The following is a 21,011-nucleotide window of genomic DNA, read 5'->3' as shown; positions in this document are numbered from 1 at the left end:
ATGCATGTGATTTCATCCGTTATTTAAAGAATCCAGAGGGCACCTTTTATCAGAACGGCCTCATGCATATTGATGTGCACCACAGAGGGAAGGACACCAGAGACATTTAAAAAAAAAAAAGTTTTTAATATGCTTCCAGTTGATTTAAAGTTGAAGAAATGAACTTTGAGAATGTTGTCGACATATACTCCAGATGATTTAAACTCCCATGTGTCTTTGCAGCCAAAGGTAAGGGCAGCGGCGGCGTGAAGACGGCCAAGCTGTACGCCTGGGTGGCCCTCCAGACTCTGCCGGAGGAAATGGTCATCAGCCCCTGTCTGCTGGACTTCCTGGAAAAAGCGCTGGAAACCATTCCCATCACTCCAGTCGAGAGGAACTACGCAGGTTTGTTTGCTGCGCCGTCAGAGTCTATCTACTTATTTCTAACTTTTATCTTCTCATTTATAACTTTTATCTACTTATTTATAACTTTTATCTTCTCATTTATAACTTTTATCTACTTATTTATAACTTTTATCTACTCATTTTAGGGGTTGACAGATTATTGGCCTGACTTATTGGGACCGACATTTGGCATTATGACCATTATCTGTATTTTATTTCACTGATAGCCGATAAAATTAATTAATTAAAAGGTTCAAAGAAAGTGTTAGCATGGGAGGAACTTCTACTCTATAAAACCACAGGGAGATATTTTACTACTTTTATTTTTTACCCACAATTTTTTTATTTAGATTTCCATGTTTTTGCAATCATTAACACGTAACAAATAGTGACATAATACAGAACAAAACAGATGGAGAAACAAAAAAATAGAAAGGTGGAAAAAATACATAAAATAAAAACAGAAATTCTCCTCATATGTTAAACATGGAAATCTATACAAAATGGAGTAAAAATATTACAATAAATACTAAATATGAGACGCATTTAAAATTTGGTTCAGAATCTGCATGATCCACAAAAATGAGTCATTTACTTCACTTTACGAATAAAATTGCTGGGAACTTGTTGTATATGATGTTGACAGTTTCAGTTTTGCTAAAGGCATTTAAACAAAGTTTTGTGTTGGAGTTTATCTATGGAGTTATCTATATTTTGACATTTTTATCGTAAATGCATATTGGTTCCAAATATCGTTTATCGGTCTCAATAACTACTAATAATCAGTATTGGTAATGGACCTGAAAAATAAATTGGGGCGACCCCTACATTCAGCTGTTTATTATGGGAGTGCACTGACTTGCACTGTTTCAGTCTTTTAGGGGAAACGTGATGATAATTTTCTTTATGTATAGAACTGCGTATTGAAAATGAGAAATAAAAGAAATCTGAAATCTTTATGGATCCTGTTCCTGCAGGACTTTTCTTCCTGCTTGTTTGGCATTCATAGTAAAGTGTGTTTGTGTGTTTGTGTATCTCCCATCAGCTGTAACTTCCCAGGAGGAGGACATGGCTCACTTTGATACAGTGGAGCAGCTGGAGGAATCCACCACCTCTCTGGTTTCCTCGTCCACTTCGGCCTACTCCTCCTTCCCTGTGGATGTGGTTGTCTACGTCAGAGTCCAGGTACTGACGACCCAGCTGATATTCTCATACTTAAATCCTTATTGTAGCTATTTTAACCAAATATGTTAATTTCTCCTTGTACTTTTCTTTATACCTTATAAATCACCAGTAGTTATATATTATATCCTCATATTTTTTCTATCTCCTTTTGGAAAAAGTCACCCCAAATCAAAAATACACATTTTTTCCTCTTACCTGTAGTGCTATTAATCAGTCTAGATAGTTTTGGTGTGAGTTGCAGAGTGTTGGAGATATCAGCCATAGAGATACCTACCTTCTCTCCAATATAATACAACTAGATGGCCCTCCACTGGTGCTCAAAGTACCAAGAAAATACATCAACATTAACGTCTCTTTCCAGAAATTATGACCCGGTTATTGAAAATGATCATAGACATTGTTTCTTTCTACCCAACTACACCCGCCATCCAGGCCTGGAAAGGTTTTGGAAAGCTAAATATACCATGAAAGTTTAGGAAAAGTCATGGAATTTTTTTTCACAATTTTTTTTCTTTAAAATTGCCAAAAATGTTTTAAAATAAAAACAAAAGGCCAACATTTTCTATTCTTCCCACAGGTTTTGAGTTGCTTTCTTTAAAAATCATCCTTAAAATAAATACTTAATACAGTTAATACAGCCATTTAAAATTTTATCCCCCTCCCCTAAGCTAAAATATAAAACAGAAGTCCCCTTTTGCACCCTTATCAGAATTCATTATTTTTAAAAAAGCTATTATATAGTAATAAAAAAAATAAATATTGATGGGCATTTCAAGGATGTATGGTCTTGAAATGAATGAAAATGAAAATGAACCCTGTACTTAGGATATGACCATATTCAAGATCTAAAACATGATCTACTCTCCTCTCATATCATGATGTTAATGCAGTATCCATATAATATCCACCCCCATACATGATAGTTACATTAGGAAGTGCAGTTTTCTACTGATGCTGTTAAAAACTCATATCAATATCGTGAGCCTTTCGTGATGCTTTCATAATGCAAGTTGTTTTTATGATGACGATGGAAATAATATATAGATCTTGTTTATACCTTCAGTCTCTTTTTACTATCCATCAACCTGTAATCTCATACATGCAGACACGCAGTTACACACTTTACACTACAGTTAACAATCAGTTATTGTGTGTGTTTGCAGCCCTCTCAGATCCGCTTCAGCTGCCTGCCGATGTCCCGGGTGGAGTGCATGCTCAAACTGCCCTCCTTAGACCTGGTCTTCTCCTCCAACCGAGGAGAGCTGGAGACCCCGACAGGAGCCCATCCCACTGAGGGTTCTCACCCCCCCTCCTCCACTCCACCAGGGCAGCACATCCCCAAACCCCCTCCCAGCAAAGGTACGCAGAGCATGTCTTGCGGAATAATGAAGCTCTAACATGTGCACGGTTACGTGAAAAACAAAACCTCTTCAGTCAAAAGTCAATCAAACACTGCAAGCGCATCTATTATGTGTCACCCCACGCCACGTCTGAGCCCTGTGGGATTTAATGCTGCTCACAGCTTCTTCTCATCCAATCATTACTTTCCCCTCCAGTCTCTTTTTGCCAGGTTTTTGCTTTTTTGTAAAGCATTCAAGATCTTTTTTTTAATTATTTATATAGTTATTTATAGGGACAATGGAAATTAAGTATTAGTATTACTTTAGCCTGTTAGAAACAAGCTGTAGTAACTGATAATTCACATATAGAGATTATAGCTGTTGTTAGTTTCCAGCATCGGTACCTATTTAGGCTTTTAGTAAAAAAAATGATAAAATATAAGATATCAAGGTTACATACAATAACGGCCATTCACTAACAGTTATAATAAAAAGAACACAAAAAGGTAAATATTTACATCAAGATTACATAGAATACTGCTTGTAGATAAGTGTAGATTGTGGTGCATATCCATGTGGGAATATGGTTTGTTTTTTTTTTGTTTTTTTAGTTTGATTGTTTGTTTTCTGTTTTGTTCTGTTTGTGTGTTTTTTTATGCCTCTCAGAATTACTTATGTAATTTTTAATTATTATTTTATATTGTGATTTTTTTTTTGTTATATATACATATGCATATGAAACATTTGATTTGATGACCATAGGTGACATTTTAAGTGGAAAAAAGTTCAATAAAATATTAATGGAAAAAAAAGATTGATTACAACAGTTACAATTAAAAAAAAAAAAAAGAACAAAGACACTTATATCAAGGTTACATACACTTACAGCACTCAACTGTAAGACATAAAATAGTTTAAAATGCTCACTTCATATTTACTATATATTACATTAATATGCGTGTGATGCATTCATTTTTTGCAGACAATACGTTCTGATTTCTGCTCTAATTATCCTCCTCCTCTCTATTATGGAACTTATTCATTCATGTCAAATACAGCTTCAATGAATCCCTCCTGATTGGGACTGCTCATCTTACCTCCTCTGTGTTTTTTTTCCCGCCCTCCTCGGCCTCCTTCCAGCATCTCCGTTGCTGGGGAGCCCTCTGGGCCGGAGCCGCCACAGCAGCAGCCAGTCCGACCTCACCGGCCCCCCCAGTAACTCCTCAGGCCTCAGCTTCACCGCCTGCATGTCTGACTTCTCCCTCTACGTCTTCCACCCCTACGGCGCCGGGAAACAGAAATCTGCCGTCACAGGCCTGCCTCCAGGCCCAGGGACATTAGGTATGGAGAAGGAAAACTCATTATAATCCAATGTGCTAATAATACAGGGCTTTGGCTGCTAATGTTACTGCTGATAATGACTTCTTCTTCTTGCTTTACTGTAGATATCATGTGCAAACGTGTGCTAGATCTAGTGTGGACGGGGTTAAAGGAACTCCATATGATATGATATTTAGAACTCTAATAAAGCGGCAAACAACTGTTTTTCATGTAAAGACATAGTGGTATAATGGCGTCCTGAGCAGAGAAAGAAGTCGTGCTACCTCTGTTACCCCTTTACCACCAACATGGAGCCACTTCTGTTCTGGTTCCCACACCTAATTTTGAACCATTAGGAGCATTCCCGCAAAGAAATATTTTTGGTTCAGTGTCCAAAAAGTTGGCAACAGACTGAAACCAAAAAATAGCAGGTTGTTCTTGACCTGAGGTGCAACCCATGACGACATAAGTGGGCGTGTCATATTCCACATGGGCGTGTCCACACTTTTTTGAATGAGGGCCAGTGGCTTCTCCTATCATACGGTCATAAAAGAAAAAAAATGACAGAAACAAAACTATTTCATCTTTAAGTGAAAAAGTGTTCAGCTGTCCACGACTCCTAAAAGCGGCAGCCCTCGCTTTCGACTGAATGCTTCTTTCCTGTGGCCATGTCTGCTACCTAACTGGAAATATCTGGTGTTAGGTAACCATTAGTTTGCTTTTTTTTTGTTGATGAAAACAAAACACACCAGTTTTGCAAGTAGTTCCTACTTGGTGCCTGTCTACAAACTGTATGATTATCCTGCCATTGTGAGGTGATATGTTACATAAATCTATAATAATAAATGCACAGTGATCTTGCTTGATTAGCCAATCATATGGAGTATTTTAAAAGATAAGCTCAGGGCTGTTTAAAAATTGGCCTGAGGGCCAGAAGGATTGAAATGAGATTGAAGATCGTGATGATTATGGCTCTTTTTCCTGAAGGTACTGTTGATGAGGAGACTTCTTCAGTAACAGGGAGAAAAGACTCTCTGAGTATCAACCTGGAGTTTGTGAAGGTCAGCTTGTCCAGGATGAGGCGTACTGGAGGTCCCACCTTCATCGAAAGCTTCATTCCTGCCAAAGGTGGTAAAATGGACACCACCCTCATCAACATCTCAGGTACGTCGTCAGCCCCAGAAGAAGACGTTTCATTTCAGTTCAGTCTCAGACACTCAGCAAGACTTGGAGTGGAGTTTGTAAAGGTTGATTTTGGGCCACATGAAGTCAGGGGATTTCCCTCACTTCCTGTCAGTTCCAATAACAATGAAAAAAAAAAATCATGAAATTCAAAAATTGTCTTTGAAGTGATATACAACAGAAGTGAATACTTACTGTGATGGATCCTTGGGGGATATGAGATACATTATTAGGCTCAGTCACAGACTTTTATCAGCAGCACTGTGGGCACATTGATGTGGGCTACCCCAAGACGAAGGCACAGTGAGTTCATGAAGTGATGAAAGGGACATTTAACAAGCAGGAAAATGAGACTGGGGAGCATGATAGATGACTAATGCACCTTTCCAATCTCTGAATATCAAGACGTAGTGGTGCTTATTTTTTCCCTGTTGATTTGTATTAAGGTGAATATTCTACCAATTTGCTTGCACTGTAGCTGTTTAAAGATGTCTCATGCATGAACACGTTTAATATTCTCTCTTAGCTGTGTGTGACATCGGCTCAGCCTCCTTCAAGTACGACATGAGACGACTGAGTGAGATCCTGGCCTTCCCAAGAGCCTGGTACCGTCGGAGTATCGCCAGGCGCCTCTTCCTGGGAGACCAGACCATCAACCTGCCAGGTGACTTTCTTACCACTAAGTGTCTTTCCTCTTTCTTAGAGTTGGTTTTGTTGACAGACACAGTATGGTGTGTTTTTACCACTCTGCTGTTTTGAAGAAAATAACCACTGGCTCTTGTGTCAGCTTTTCTGGGCTTTTCTATGATACTGACAGAACAACTCTTTTCTTAAGCTTGCACAAGCCACTGTGCTTTTTCCAAAATGACGACTTCCTGTCTGTTCATCTTTTAGTTTTGTAGGAGAGTATTGCTGCTATTGCCTACTTTTAACATAGCCCTCAAGTAAAATGAATGATATGGACAACAAAATAAAAGGTTTTTTGTATTATTTGGATGGATGGATGGGTGGATGGATTTACTTACTTACATAACTGCTTATTTACTTACCTACTTCTAAATGTAATTTTGAACCTACTTTTACTTACCTTTATTTCTTCGTTCTTTACTTACTTACCTACTTACATACATGATTTCATGCCCACTTATTACATACGTGATTTTTCACTTACATACTTAATTAACTACTTGCTCACTTATTTACTTACTTAACAACCTTCATACATAGGTAATTTCTTACTTACTTACATACCTACTTACCTTGTTAAATACATGATTTCTTATCCACTTATTACAAATGTGATTTTTCACTTACATACTTAATTAACTACTTGCTCACTTATTTACTTACTAAACAACCTTTGTACATATGTAATTTCTTACTTACTTACCTTGTTAAATATGTGATTTCTTATCCACTTATTACATATGTGATTTCTCACTTACATACAGTACATACTTAACTACTCGCACACTTATTTACTTACTTCATACATAGGTAATTTCTAACTTACTTACATACCTACTTACTTACCTTGTTACATACGTGATATTTTACCCACTTACTCATATATGTTATTTCCTACCTATTTACTTACCTACATACTAACTTGACTATTCTCTTATTTACTTACTTGCTCGTCTACCGACATAGAGGTAATTTCTTTCTAATTTACTTGCGTCACTGTCTATCTCCACGCAACAGTCCACATAAGGCCAAGTATAAATACATTAGACTGTGCACAACAACATAACTACATGGAATACATCCTATACGTCCACATTTGTACTTACACACCAATGCACATGACAGTTACCAGTGTATCACTGTCGCTGACTTATTTTCCTGTCCTGTCCCAGTACTGTAATGAATAGTGACATTGACTCCTACAGAATTCCCCCAAAAATGTCTCCTTTAAGTGGAGGCAGTAATGATGGTGAAGAAACATGGAATAACAGGGGAGAGTGGGTTGACTTATACTTTGGTAGAGTAGTGACAGAAAGTGCTTTGAGTTTTAGATGGCAGAGTCTTTGCTGGTTGTGTGAAATGATGCCATGTCAGTCTTTGTCTACCAAGTAATCTCAGCAGGTTTAGCTTGTGTTCATTTTTAATATCCCATCTCGCTGACCTTCCTTCAGCCAACATTTCCATCCTCTGCTTCATGTTGACATTTCCAAGGCTGCCCTTTACATATGTATGTCTCTCAACCTTTACCTCTCTTCAGCCTCTGGCCCCGCCACCCCTGATTCTGCTGAAAACGTCACCCAACACCTGTCCCCCGAGTCCAGCCGCAAAGCCTATTGGAGGACGTGGGACGGCAGCACCGGGACACAGCACATTCCCCAATCCCCCAATGTCTTCTCAGAGCACTCCACCGGAAGCAACATGTCCCCTGGCGGCCTGGGACACCTCAAGTCCCCTGCACCTGGACGCACCAGGAGTGTGTCTGATTCCTCTGCTCCCAGGAGAGGTGATTATGAACACTCACTGTCTCAGCAGATGCGACTCCAACAAAAATATTATTTTTAGTTTCCAAAACACCGAATGTGCTGGGTGTCTTTATAGAGAAGCACAATTTAGATGTTAACAATGTACAAACCAATACATCAAACATCTCAACTGCCTTTTAATTTGTCTTTGCTTGTTCTTTTCTAGACTCTGTGACGAAAACTTCCACCCCATCGTTCAGTAAAAACGGGAAGGCAGCAGGTCAGCAGGGGGCGCCGTGGGAGACACTCGTGGTGTTCGCCATCAACTTGAAACAGCTCACGGTCCAAATGAACATGAGCAACGTCATGGGAAACAATACGTAAGTGCTCACAGTTTCTGCACCGTTCAGTGTAAATCAATAACCCTTTAAACCTGGATCAACATCAACCTTCTCAGGTTGCACTCAGATGCTTATCACAAACATTTCAAACCTTTGAAACCTTAACAAAGTGCTTTAATATTTTCTGAAAACATGAGGGAAAAGGCAATGAGCAACTTCACAAGAAATGTCCCGCAAATTGCAATAAATTGGTAAAAGGTGACAAGAAAGAAAAAGAGAAAAATATTAGAGAATTGTCAAAAAAAGAAGAAATGTACAAAGAACTGTATTAATTTTAGCATGTATCTACATGTTTTCATTTCCTTTTTTGTCCTTTCTTTTAAGGCTCATTTTCAGTTTTGTTTTTTTTTTGTAGCTTTTTACTAATTTCATGCTAAATTTTGGGTCATATCTTGCTCATTGCTCATTGTTGTCTTCCTATGTTTTCCAAGAAACCAATTTGTTTTAAAGGGTTAAAACCATCACAACAGACATGAATCAAGTGTGATGTTAAGATTTTAAGATGCTTATTGGTCTTGCTGAGAGTTAGATGAGAAGATGTATACCACTCTCAGACAATAGAGTGGTATTGGTCTTCCCATCTGACTGGAATCTGAAGCAAATGAGCATATTTTAAAAATTCTTTTAAATATTGCGGAATTAAAAGGAAAATATCATGCTGACGATGACGATGATGAATAAGCAGTTTTTTCAGGATAAAATAATCTCCCGGCTGTATATGAGCTTTTTTTAAACCGTTTATTCCCAATGTTTTTTACTTTCTCTGCAAAAATGTACCAGCTGATGCAATAGTAAAGAAATATTTATACATAAGCAGACACTCTTATGGCCTATATGGATGCATCTTCAGTGTTGCTTAAACTTGGCCTCAAACTTAAATGCTGCGGTGATTCTGGTAGATGAGGGATTAACGTCAGCCATGAAAGCTGGGACTGATAGACAATCATTAGTGTTAGAGAACGTCACTTTGCTGAGGGTGTCCTGCTGGACATACTATGTGTCCTTCTATGGTGCCTTCCCCTGAAAAAAGAGACAACATTTTTTTCTTTTTTTTTGACCTTTTATGTATACTTAATATTTATATGTACTTGTTTAATTTCTGATCAGTCATCTATGGTTACGCCAGTCCGCACACACATATTATCATACATAGACTTTTGCACTGGTGTAACTTTACTTACAAATCCATTCTTGGACTGCTGCCAATGTATTCATCCTCCTGCATGTCACTCAAACAGTGCAGTCAGCCAACTGACATCTACTGATTATAATACACTGACTATGGAAAGGAATGTCATACAACCCCACTTCAAAAAATCCAAGCCATTCCTTTAATCTAACAATGGTGACAAGAAAAAAAAACTAAGAAAAATATCTACTTGCAAAATGTTATAATTTTGTCATGTTTCATGTGTGTTAGTGAATTAAATTTAATTGCTAATAAACATATTGTGATTAAAGTTATGATGACATGAATTAAACATGATGGTCCTTTATCGCCTACTCTTATGGGCTCCGCTCATCTCCTGTACACGGCTGTATCAAAATATGCAGTTGTTACAACTGTTTTCTTTCCATTTAAGGCAGAATAGCAGAAAATCCTGCTGAATCACTGACAAACACAACACCCTAATAACCAAGACAGTAAGGTTTCATGAGCTGTGCGTCATCATGAAGTGAAAAAATATCTTCTCTGGAAATGTGTGGGCTCTCTGAACAACACAAATGTCTCCTGCTTCTTGCTCACCAAGTCAGGGTACGCTAGACCTCTCTGTCTCTGCTTTAAATTATTTAGGACTTAAGAATATTCTTACTTCATTAAAGCATTCATGCACAGGTGTTGTCTTTGTTTTAAAGCAAGAACTGTATCGATAAGAAACAAAGCTGATGGTTTAAAAAGCTGACATGTCAATATGATTTAATGCTCAAGGTTTGCTGGTGTTTTTTTTTTGCAGTTACCCGTCTTATCTCCGAGCAAAGTTCCCACAATGAGAGTCTTATATGTTTCATAGAGAGCACTTCTCCATTATTCAGCAGCACTCACACTTGTGTTTGCCTCCACAGCTGGACAACCAGCGGGTTGAAGAGTCAGGGCCGGCTGTCCGTAGGCAGCAACCGGGACCGAGAGATCAGCATGTCGGTCGGCCTCGGGCGCTCCAAGCTCGACTCCAAGGGCGGGGTGGTGGGTGGCAATATAGACGTGAACACCCTGGAGATGGTTTGTAAGTAAACAAAGCATCAACTTCGCAGACATCTGGTGTTTTTCTGCAACTCATTAGCAGCGCTTGTTCTAGCAGACTGAAACTGGATGTGGACCTGAGCCAGAGTTCAGTGCAGAGTTCTCACACAGCACCGGGAGCGGAGCAGGGAGAAAATTACAGGCTTAAAAACACTCTCACATTTTACACTCACTGTGCAAATATACACTTTATTTTATATGGTGCATTTGGTGTTTAAATAAGACACATTTTTCAAAAGAATGTATCTAAAAGGCTTTATTAATTTAAACCTGTCCTTATGAGTATTTCTGGTGATTAAATTCTCCTGCTGCAGATTTACATGCAACAATGGCTATTAATGCATTTCTTTTAGTGATGCACCGATTTATTAGGCCAATACCTGTTTTAGCTAATAATCACCTCGTTGACTGTCATCGATCCATTGCAAATTAGATGACATTCACCAATGGCTGATGTTTTCGTTGTCACATCAGTTGTAAACAGGTTAAAACCATTGCTTGAGACTAACAGCATCCTGTCACCCTGGAGACAATAGAATCATTTGTTAGGGACGAACAGAGATATTTAGGCACTACAACTAACCGTCGTCCTAGTGGGCTTGTCCTGTAGGATACAAACCTGATGTGACTGCAGCGGTACGTCTGTTGGAATTGGCAGGAGGAGAGGTAGTTAGCATCAGCTGTCAGCAGCTGGTGGCCACAACTAACAGCTAACAAAGGTTACATTCAGGGCACGTCAAGACGAGAACAGCTCTAATAAAAACGAAAAAGTCTTTCCTTTTCGTTTTTTAAAAAATCTACATTGTTATGATATGTGTAAACGATCCTCTTGTAAAGGGATCCACAAAAACAACCGCAAACGCTGTAGTATGCATGCGAGGCACCACGTGCATGCATGAAGTGCAGCTGTGATGTCACCGTTCTCACAGGATCCGCGCATTGCCAGTTTACACAGTGACTGAAGGGGTGGTGTTTTCGAAAAACTTCACTCTGGAACCTGGTTTCAAAAGTTTAACATTTAATGCAAGATCCATTGCTGTGTAAATGGTCCCTTTGTTTTAATATGACACATTCAAGCTCTTTTCAGTGAAAATGAGCTTTGAGTGAAAGTGAATAATAACTTTTTCTTGAAATATTCACTTCAGTTTTTGCAACGCAAACTCTTTGAAAATGAAATATATAAATTCTTGATACTGAAAGTTTTTAAGTTAGGAAATTTGAATAAATGAAGCGAACTCATCATACTAACCACTACATTTTAAATTGACATACTGTATTTTCATGTGTGCTCTTTTATTGTTTTGTTTATTTCGATTTAATACCTTAATACAGGCAAAAAAAAAAAAAAAACAATGAATGGAAGTGAAAAATATTGCAACCTGTTTTACGTCTTTTTTTTCTCATCCAGCTTGATGGCCAGGTTGTTGTACGAACAGTCAATAAATGCCATAGCGCTGACTTTTTGCTGTCTGAATTGTAGCCCACATCTCGGAGCACCCAAACCAGCAGCCCAGCCATAAAATCCAGATCACCATGGGGTCGACAGAGGCGCGTGTGGACTACATGGGCTCCAGCATCCTAATGGGAGTTTTCAGCAACGCTGACCTGCAGCTGCAGGACGAGTGGAAGGTCAACCTGTGCACCGTCGACACCAGCCTGTCAGAGAAAAGGTGTGAATTGAAATGATGCAAAGCAACAGCTTTGGTTGAACTATAGCAGGCCTGATAGAATGCTAAGATGCTTCTTTTATGTGCTATGAAGTTTTTTTTATCAATGGGATCACAGTTGAGTTTAGATAAACACACATATCTGCATCAAAAGCATCTGAGAATTCCAGTTTTGCTTTCTGAGACTTTCAATATGGTTTTCTAAATTACTTGGCACGCCAGTCTAACAAAATGATGATGCAGATCTTTCACTCCAGATGCAGCTGTGTTTAATCTACATCATTACCATCTGCCGCTCACCTCGCTTTACTGTTTTACACAGTCTTAATCTTCTATCTTTCTGTTTTTCACCTTTTCCCTTCCCATCTTTTCTCCCGTCTGTCCTTCCAGTGAAATCTTCGTCCATGGAGACCTGCAGTGGGACATCTTCCAGGTGATCATTTCACGCTCCACCACACCAGACCTCATCAAGATCGGCATGAAGCTGCAGGAGTTTTTCACTCAGCAGTTCGACACCAGCAAGCGGGCCCTCTCCACCTGGGGCCCCGGTCCCTACCTGCCCCCCAAAACCCCTGTCATCAACACGGAGAAAGGATCTGCAGAGCTGTGTAAGCACGCCTTTTGCATACTGCTGGGAGAAATGCAGACTGTCGCATACTAACACAGCAAGTGTCTTTATGCTGGTAACAGGAAGTGATCTGATTTGTAATTCTAAAACTCCTCATTTATATACTACTTTATCAAACAGTTGACACGAAGGTTCAACTACTGCATGTAATCAAACGTGCTCAAGAGATTAAAACAAACAAAGGCACACATTTAAAAGAGTGGAGGCTATGTAAGGATAAAAACAACATAATACACCAAAGCTGATCCCGTTAGCAGCAGCAGCAGCATGCCTCATGTTCAGGTCAGGGTTGATTTGTCTGCCCACACCCCCCCCCCGGCTCCTCATTCTGTGTCTCCTAACCGTCTTCGTCACACAGACATGGACGCGGCCCATCACCGCCACTGGCCCGGGGTGCTGAAGGTAATCGCCGGCTGCCACATCTCCCTCTTCCAGATGCCTCTGCCCGAGGACGCCGTGCAGCTGGGCGGATCAATGAGCCTTCATGGCAATCACATGACCCTGGCCTGCTTCCACGGGCCCAATTTCCGCTCCAAGTCGTGGGCTCTCTTCCACCTGGAGGAGCCCAACATCGCCTTCTGGACGGAGGCGCAGAAGATCTGGGAGGACGGTGAGACAAATTGTTCTTTGTGTAGATGGTATTCTAAAATGATTACACAGGCAGCTGTGACAGCCGCAGTCAGAGGCATTATGTTTTTGGGTTGTCCATCTGTCCTTCTGTCCGTCCCTTTCTCGTGAACATCATTATGCGAAAGCCTTGAGAGAATTTCTTCAAATTTGGCAAACACATCCACTTGGACTTTAAGATGAACTAAATAGATTTTAGTGGTTGAAGGTCAAAGATCAAGGTCACTGTGACCTTCTTATTCTTGTGAACATAATATCTCAAGAATGCATTAGAAGGAATTTTTTTTTTAAAAATTGCCACAAATTTCCATAATCCAACATGAACTGTTCAGATTTTGGTGGTCAGTGGTCAAGGTCATTGTGACCTTGCATCTGTCCTAATTTTTTGAAAGTAATATCTTAAGGATGCATTGATGGAGTCTCTTCAAATGTGTCTCAAACGTCCATCCGGACGGTAATTATGATCTTGTTTTTCTTATTCTGGTGAACATATTTCAAGACTGCATTAGAGGGATTTTTTCAAAATTGGCACATACGTCCTCCAGGACTCAATGATGAATTGATTAGATTTTGGTGGTCAAGTTCACTGTGACCTGCATTGTGGATGCATTGAGATATTTTCTTCAAAAATTCTTCAAATTTTCAAAAAACTCAAAAATGGACTAATTCTATTTTGGTGGTCATTGGTCAGAGATCAAGGTCACTGTGACCTCATCCTTTTCATTTATGTGAAGGCAGTATCTCTAAAACCCGTTGAAAGAATTTCTTCAAATTTTGGCACAAGCATCCACTTGGAGTCAGTGATTAACTGATTAGATTTTGGCGGTCAGTGGTCAAGGTGACAGTGACCTTGTCTGTTTATTTTTCTGATGATTGCTCTACGGCACACAATGACTTTCAGAAAGAACAAATCTATCCATCTACTTTGGATCTGTCCCATTTCTCATGAACACAAAACCTTAAGATCCCATTGAGTGAAACTCTTAAAATTGGGCAAAAACATCGACTTGGACTCAAGAATGAACTGATTACATTTTAATGGTTAAAGAGCAAAGCCACTGTGACCTCTGGCCGTTATTTACGTCATAACTCAGGAACAGAAGGGTAGACATTTGGTCAGATGTTGCATTGGTGACACTAATCTTGGGTGTCCATCTTGAAATCTTGATTATTTAGATCGTCTGTGGTCTTGAGTTGAAGATGTGTGTGAAGCATTTACATTCAAGAGTTTGTAGCTTATTTGCAACAACATCCATGTTTGAAGCTGCGTTGGCTCTCATGGTTTCATATGAGTCTGGACAGACATGGATGTGACTGTCACTGCAACCTGACAGGTTATTCTAGTTGCTAACTGACTTCCGTTTCTGTCACATCCAGGCTCCAAAGATGATTCTACATACATCGTTCAAACACTGGATTTCCATCTTGGTCACAATACTATGGTAACCAAACCCTGTGGTGCCCTCGAAAGTCCAATGGCTACCATTACCAAAATAACCCGGCGGCGGCATGAAAACCCCCCACATGGAGTCGCCACAGTCAAAGAATGGTTCAACTACGTCACTGCCATGAGGAATGAAGGTAAAAATATTCTTACTTACTTGCGACCCATCAATTTTGGATCCTGATATAATCACACAAAAAAATGCAGGGTTCAACTTGTTCCTATACATATCCAAATACATCAGCTCGGAGTATCATGGTCATACCAATTCTCTCCTTTTCCCAAAATTAAAGCCTGTAATGGGGAATTTCCCCATTTTTCAAAATTTATACAGTTTATTCCTGTTGTCTAAGACAGTTGAAAAATATTACTGAACATGAACACTTCACTCCCAAATCCAAAATCTGGAAACTGAGACCACCAAGGGGAATGTATGGGTACATAAACTGAGAAAACTACAATAGAATAAAGCTCATTTAGGTATAAAAAACAAACAAGCATCCAGTGGGTCCACAAATTTAGTCTTGCAATTTAGATTGTTAAAAATGATGCAAATTTTGTTATTTTTAGAGTGGCAGGCGAAGCAAAGACGCAAAACTTAAATGACAAAAGAATTTTGAATCTTTTTCTCTTTTCTTTTTTTTTGGGGATAATAAGGTAGCCCTGTAACAATCAAGTTCACCTATACGTAGAGTTCCATGAGTGTCATTTTTTTGTGCCTCAGTGGTTGGTGGAATTTGCCACCAGCATGCCAATTTTCGTGACTTTTGGTTTCATGGTTTTTGCTGCATTAACATTTTTAGTGGAGAAAGTATAGGAAAAAAAGAGAAATTGACAGAATGCTCCAGCAGGGGGCGCTGCTGCGTGGTCCCCAAAATCTGAACATTATAACCTTCATGAAGTTAGCTTTTATTGCAGACTCGGTGTATTAGAGTGCATTAGTGTCAGCTAGGTTTACCTAATAAAGTGACAGTTGAGTTTAAATGGTTGCTTCATTGTTGTATCTTCTCAGACTTTAAGCTTTTCTCCAGACAGCTCTGACTAAAAGAAGACAGACAGTTTTTTTTTTTTTCCCAAAGAGCTGCTCTCTGTCTGCCTTTCCTCACAGCTGCCGCCTCTTATCTGAAATGTAAAATGGGTTCAGATAATATTTAACAAAGAGGAGAAGCAGAGAAGTGTGAACATGACCTTAAACTCAAAAGAGTTGTGACACGTCTTTATCTCTTGTTTCAGAGCTGAACTTGCTCAGGAACGTGGAGGCCAACAACCAGGAGAGCGGAGTGGCGGCTAAAAGCTCCAGTCTGCTGAGCAGCTTCCGCAGCTCCTCCAGCTACAACCACGAAACTGAGACCATCTTTGCTCTTCCCCGAATGCAACTGGACTTCAAGTCCATCCACGTTCAAGATCCCGATGAACCGTCTCTATCAGGTAAGACTGGACCCCACAAAGTAATCGAACAGTACATAAAGGCAATAAAGCTTTTGTTGAAGTCTATTCTCCTACAAAAATATTGTGTTAACTGTTGCCCTGGACTACCATGACTTCAGCATAACGGGACAACCACAGTAAACTTATGTTTTTGTTTGTTTTTTTGTTGTTGTTTTTTTTTTGTTTAAATACTTATGTGTCCCTTTGTATCATTCTGTGTCCCCTCTCTTAATTCAGAGGTTTTTGTGTGTCTGTGAACACAACACAGGCAGAGTTCAAAATGAGTTCTTTTTTTTTTTTTTTTTTTCTCAGCAGCAGTTTGTCACTCGCAGAGTATCTTATCATCTTTGGTGTCCACTTTGAAACTGCACTGATTGTATAGATCTTGCAGATGTGTGTGAAGCATTTACTATATTTTTTTGTTTTTGTTTTTTATTTTCCTTTTTTGTCAATTTTCTGGTCATTCTGGTCAAAAAAAGACACTAATTTGTTGCTATTTTAAAAAATAATAATAATTTCTTACTCTTATCGCCTTCCTTTCTTCATTTTTTTTAAAGAAATCAAGCTGATTTGTTCCAGTTTTAAAGGGTTAAACTGGGCCTGCAATAACATGTAGGTCAGCCTGAAGTACCATGTAAACACATAACCTTTTATATTTGTTGGACACCATGTTTGTTTCTGAGGTGGACAACAATGCTACAAATGATATTTACATATTTTGCTTATTGTAATCGATTTGAAGTGTGTGTAGTGTACTTTATTACCATGAAAGGCGTAGTTCCTTTGTCTCAGTGTCTGTTTCCTGCTGGCTACTGGAGGCTGGTGCCTCGTGCACACTGAAATCATACTGTGAGAGGTTTTTCCTGTATTACAGGCAATGCTGTGTCTGCAGTCCACAGCTTTACTTTTTGTTTTTTGTTTGTCCCAGACTCCAACAGTAAGCCCAAAGTGGAGTGCAGCGTGGTGACAGAATTCACTGACCACATCTGTGTCACCATGGACGCCGAGCTCATCATGTTTCTCCACGACCTGGTGTCCGCATACCTGAAGGAGAAGGAGAAAGGTTTTTGTCTTCACACCGTCCTTCAATCATTACAGTACTCTTTCAGTCAGTCAGTGAGACAATAAACAGTGTTTAGTCTTTTCCACATTCTCTGGGACACATTCATGAGTCATCTATACAACAACTGCAGTAGAGAAAAGAGTTAAAATTAAAGCTTGTAAACCAGACATTGTTCAATACGTCAAGAAAAAATGACTCACAAAGTGTCCAAGGACAAAAACAATATGAGCACATCTGCCTACCTGTGAAGCTGTGTGTGTGCTGTCGGACATGTTTTCGGCGAGCAGCATGAAACGCAGGCAGCTGAGTGTTATTTTCACACACAGCAGGGAGGTCAGAGTGCCCAATGCAGGCAGCATTTTAATGGCTCTCCCATTGTTACAAAAGAACAAATTAGCAGCCTTTATGCCGGCAACCTCCCATTCTTCATGACAATTAGAAAAGTGCCACGACTTTGTTCTGTTGATTCTGCCGCTGAATGGAGAGAGAAAAGAGGTGAGCGCTGCAGATTCTCAGGCCAGATGGGTGTTTGAATGTGAATAGAGTGGAGATCTATACTATCAAGGTGGCGTAACAGCTCTGAGGGAAAATTAATGAATGTTTATTGTGTTGTACTCCTGGGTGTTGTTGTTGAGGAATGTGTTGGCCGTGTTAAAAAGGGAAACACGAGGGCAGCAGAGCGTGCAAAGCAATAACCTCTCTCCTTCCCCTCAGCCCTGTTCGCCCCGCGGATGTTCGCGGCACGGCCCGGACAGAAGAGCCCCACGGCCCTGCATGACGAGAGCTCCTCAGACAGGGACAAGGACGACAGCATCAACTACACCACGGTGGACTGGAGGGAGTTCATGTGCAACACCTGGCACTTGGAGCCCACTCTCAGGTCAGCTCCGCTCCACCGCACCGCGGGCATTTAGAGTGCGGCGTTTTTCCTGTTAGCAGACGCACACACTGAGTCACAGTGCTCGTTCATGAATAATGCTCGCTGCAAATCAGATAAAGGGAAAAGAGCACGTGCAACACCGTAAGCGTCATTCTGTGTGACCTTGAGGCTACAGCGGGTTCCTGCAATGACGCACGGACCTCACATACAAATCCTCATGTTCAAGGTCGTCATGCAACATTAAAGAAATGCAAGACACACAAAGGAAATGCATTCCTTTTTTCACACTAAACCTTTTTTTCACTGTAAAAAGTGACTTGTCTTAGAAGTAGCATAAAAAACAGGCAGATGAGTCTTATTACTGTTTCACTTAAAGGATACACTGAAACCCCATTCTATCTGTATTCAGTTCATTTTCTGGATTTGAGTATTTTTGTCATGAATATTCCTCCAAGCACAAGTATGTAAGTATTGGAAATACAATGTACTAAAAGTATCAAAAGTAAAAGTACTCACTTTGCAGAAAAACAGCTGCCATCAGGTTTTATTATTATCTATCTGAATTAATGTCAGTTTGAATTAATATGAACACTGTTAAGTCGATAAATCTATACAAATTCATTGTATTGTATACGCACATCAGTTCATATATTATACAAATCTTATATCAGCCCTCGAAATCCACCTCTTCAGACCCGCCTATCTGCAAATATAGAAGTTAGCAAGGCTGTGGAAATAACTTATTTGAATTCTTAATTTGGGTGGTGTCCCAAAATGAAAAAAAGACTAACTCATGTAGTCCTGTGAATCACAAGGATGTTTACAGTTTTATTTCTTTCAGGGTGATAATGTCATAAAATATGACAACAGACATTTAAAGCGCCATTCAAAAACCTCATGGAAGCTTCAAATGTTAAAACATGACAGTCTAAATTCTACAGTTACATTCTAGCAGTATTTGTGAGGACATTCCAACTCAAATAACCTAAAATAAAATAAATTACTTTCTGTAGTTCTAAAGCACTCTTCCCTAAATCTGAGTTGAAATAATTCCCAGTTATTAGCATATAATGTCTGAAATGCATCTAGCGCTGACTAAAGTAAACACGTCCTCCCTCTTCAGGCTGATCTCCTGGACCGGCCGGAAGATTGACCCGGTGGGTGTGGACTACATCCTGCAGAAACTGGGCTTCCACCATGCCAGGACTACGATTCCCAAGTGGCTGCAGAGAGGCGTGATGGACCCGCTGGACAAGGTGCTGTCGGTGCTCATCAAGAAGCTGGGGACGGCCCTGCAGGACGAGAAGGAAAAGAAAGGCAGGGACAAAGAGGAACACTGAGACACACACACACACACACAAACACACACCACTGTAATCTAAGCTGTGCATACACACACAGGTCACATACACTGTATTACTGCAGCCACTATTGTACAACACACGTTACCTGCTCCCGCCTGTGAATCTCAGCTCAGTTGTTTGGCGGCTCTGACTGAAGCGTTTTGCACCGACGTCGTTTTCTGTACATTTTGAACAAAGTAGCAGCTGTTAGTATTATTTGACTGCTTTAACGGTAAACCCTGCCTCTGCCTCTTTACCTGTTGTAAATGACCTAACTGAAATCGCTTGAAAGTTTATTTTAAGGCTTACGATATTTCATGAGAAATGATTTCTTATACCATTGCCTTTTCTTTGTTTCCCATGGAACACATGGTAGATATGCTTTATGTCTTTTATAGTGTAGCTGAAGATATTTAAGAACAGTTCGGTGACAGTGTTCTTTTTTTTAAATTTTTTTTGATGTGAACAAATGAATTCTGGGAGGTTACGGCACATCATCCATCAGTCATGAGGATGACTCGAACTTGTAATTATCGTTTGAACCAAGATCACTATTTATGAGTATGTGAAATGCAAAGTCTATAACATGTATTAGCTTGGTGTGTCAAGCTTATTTTTGTCCTTTTTTTAAAATCCATACAGTAGAACCAGTGTATATAATTCAATTTCTTAAATATGTTGATTTCCTAACTTAATAAAAATATTGCCATTCAATTTTAGATGAGGCTCAGGTATCTTAATTTGTGCAGTTGGTCAAAACTAAACTTTTAAAAGGTAAAAGTGAATTTTAAAAAAAAACAAAAACAAACCTGTACACGTGGGGGGGGTGTTTGTGCAATTAATTTACAATTTTTTTTTTAGCTGCTGTTGTCTTAAGTACTTGACTATTGTCTCGACTAGTGTGACTATTTAGGGAAAAAAGGGGGAAAACGCAACATAAGTCAGTTTTTCTGAACTTTCACACTGTGAATAAATCAACCAATCACATAGCACCTCTAATGTCTGAAAAAAATAACCCTAAAGATGTTACAGTTGCGTCATCGGGGTCATTTAAGCTTCGGCTTTGACTGAAAATGTAAAAAGTCAGCAAAGCCCAGAAGGGTCCAAAAAACCTTTCACCATCTTCTATACTGTCTCTCACGGTACAGAGGAGAAATAGTGAATCACTGGAACAAACTTTCAGTGACGTTTACTTTCTGGTGGCGACCGTGGCTTTCTCTGCTCATCTTCCTATCCGTGAAACGCATCACTTGATGTGGCAGAGGATTTTTCCCAGGAAACGGCTGTCAGACAGATGTTCAGAACTTCAAATGAAACTTTAATGAACTGGGGATGGCTTCTTTTTTTTGTCGAAAATGTCTCATATTGTTTGAATCAAAGCTTTAATGGCGTCAGCAGTAAAACACTTTTCCATCTTCGGGCACTAATTTGTTTCTGTTCTGGGTTTTTAG

General features: G+C 39.6%; 1 protein-coding gene across 1 annotated transcript; it reads left to right on the top strand.

Moving 5' to 3' along the window:
• The first annotated feature begins 1,557 nt into the window (after nucleotides 1–1,557).
• Nucleotides 1,558–20,279, top strand: LOC121953642 (transmembrane protein KIAA1109 homolog). The gene is made up of 16 exons (XM_042500831.1): nucleotides 1,558–1,569; nucleotides 2,733–2,928; nucleotides 4,050–4,250; nucleotides 5,217–5,393; nucleotides 5,938–6,075; nucleotides 7,636–7,881; nucleotides 8,067–8,220; nucleotides 10,306–10,463; nucleotides 11,961–12,150; nucleotides 12,538–12,755; nucleotides 13,134–13,385; nucleotides 14,780–14,983; nucleotides 16,080–16,274; nucleotides 17,203–17,337; nucleotides 18,052–18,217; nucleotides 19,341–20,279. Exons 2-16 carry the CDS (start codon nucleotides 2,763–2,765, stop codon nucleotides 19,555–19,557), a joined length of 2,817 nt encoding a protein of 938 aa, XP_042356765.1. The 5' UTR covers nucleotides 1,558–1,569; nucleotides 2,733–2,762; the 3' UTR covers nucleotides 19,558–20,279.
• The last annotated feature ends 732 nt before the right edge of the window (nucleotides 20,280–21,011 follow it).

The sequence above is a fragment of the Plectropomus leopardus genome, chromosome 14, assembly GCF_008729295.1.
Source record: "Plectropomus leopardus isolate mb chromosome 14, YSFRI_Pleo_2.0, whole genome shotgun sequence".
Taxonomy (NCBI): domain Eukaryota; kingdom Metazoa; phylum Chordata; class Actinopteri; order Perciformes; family Serranidae; genus Plectropomus; species Plectropomus leopardus.
The sequence above is the reverse complement of the archived record's forward strand: the minus strand, read 5'-3'. Positions and strand labels throughout refer to the sequence as shown.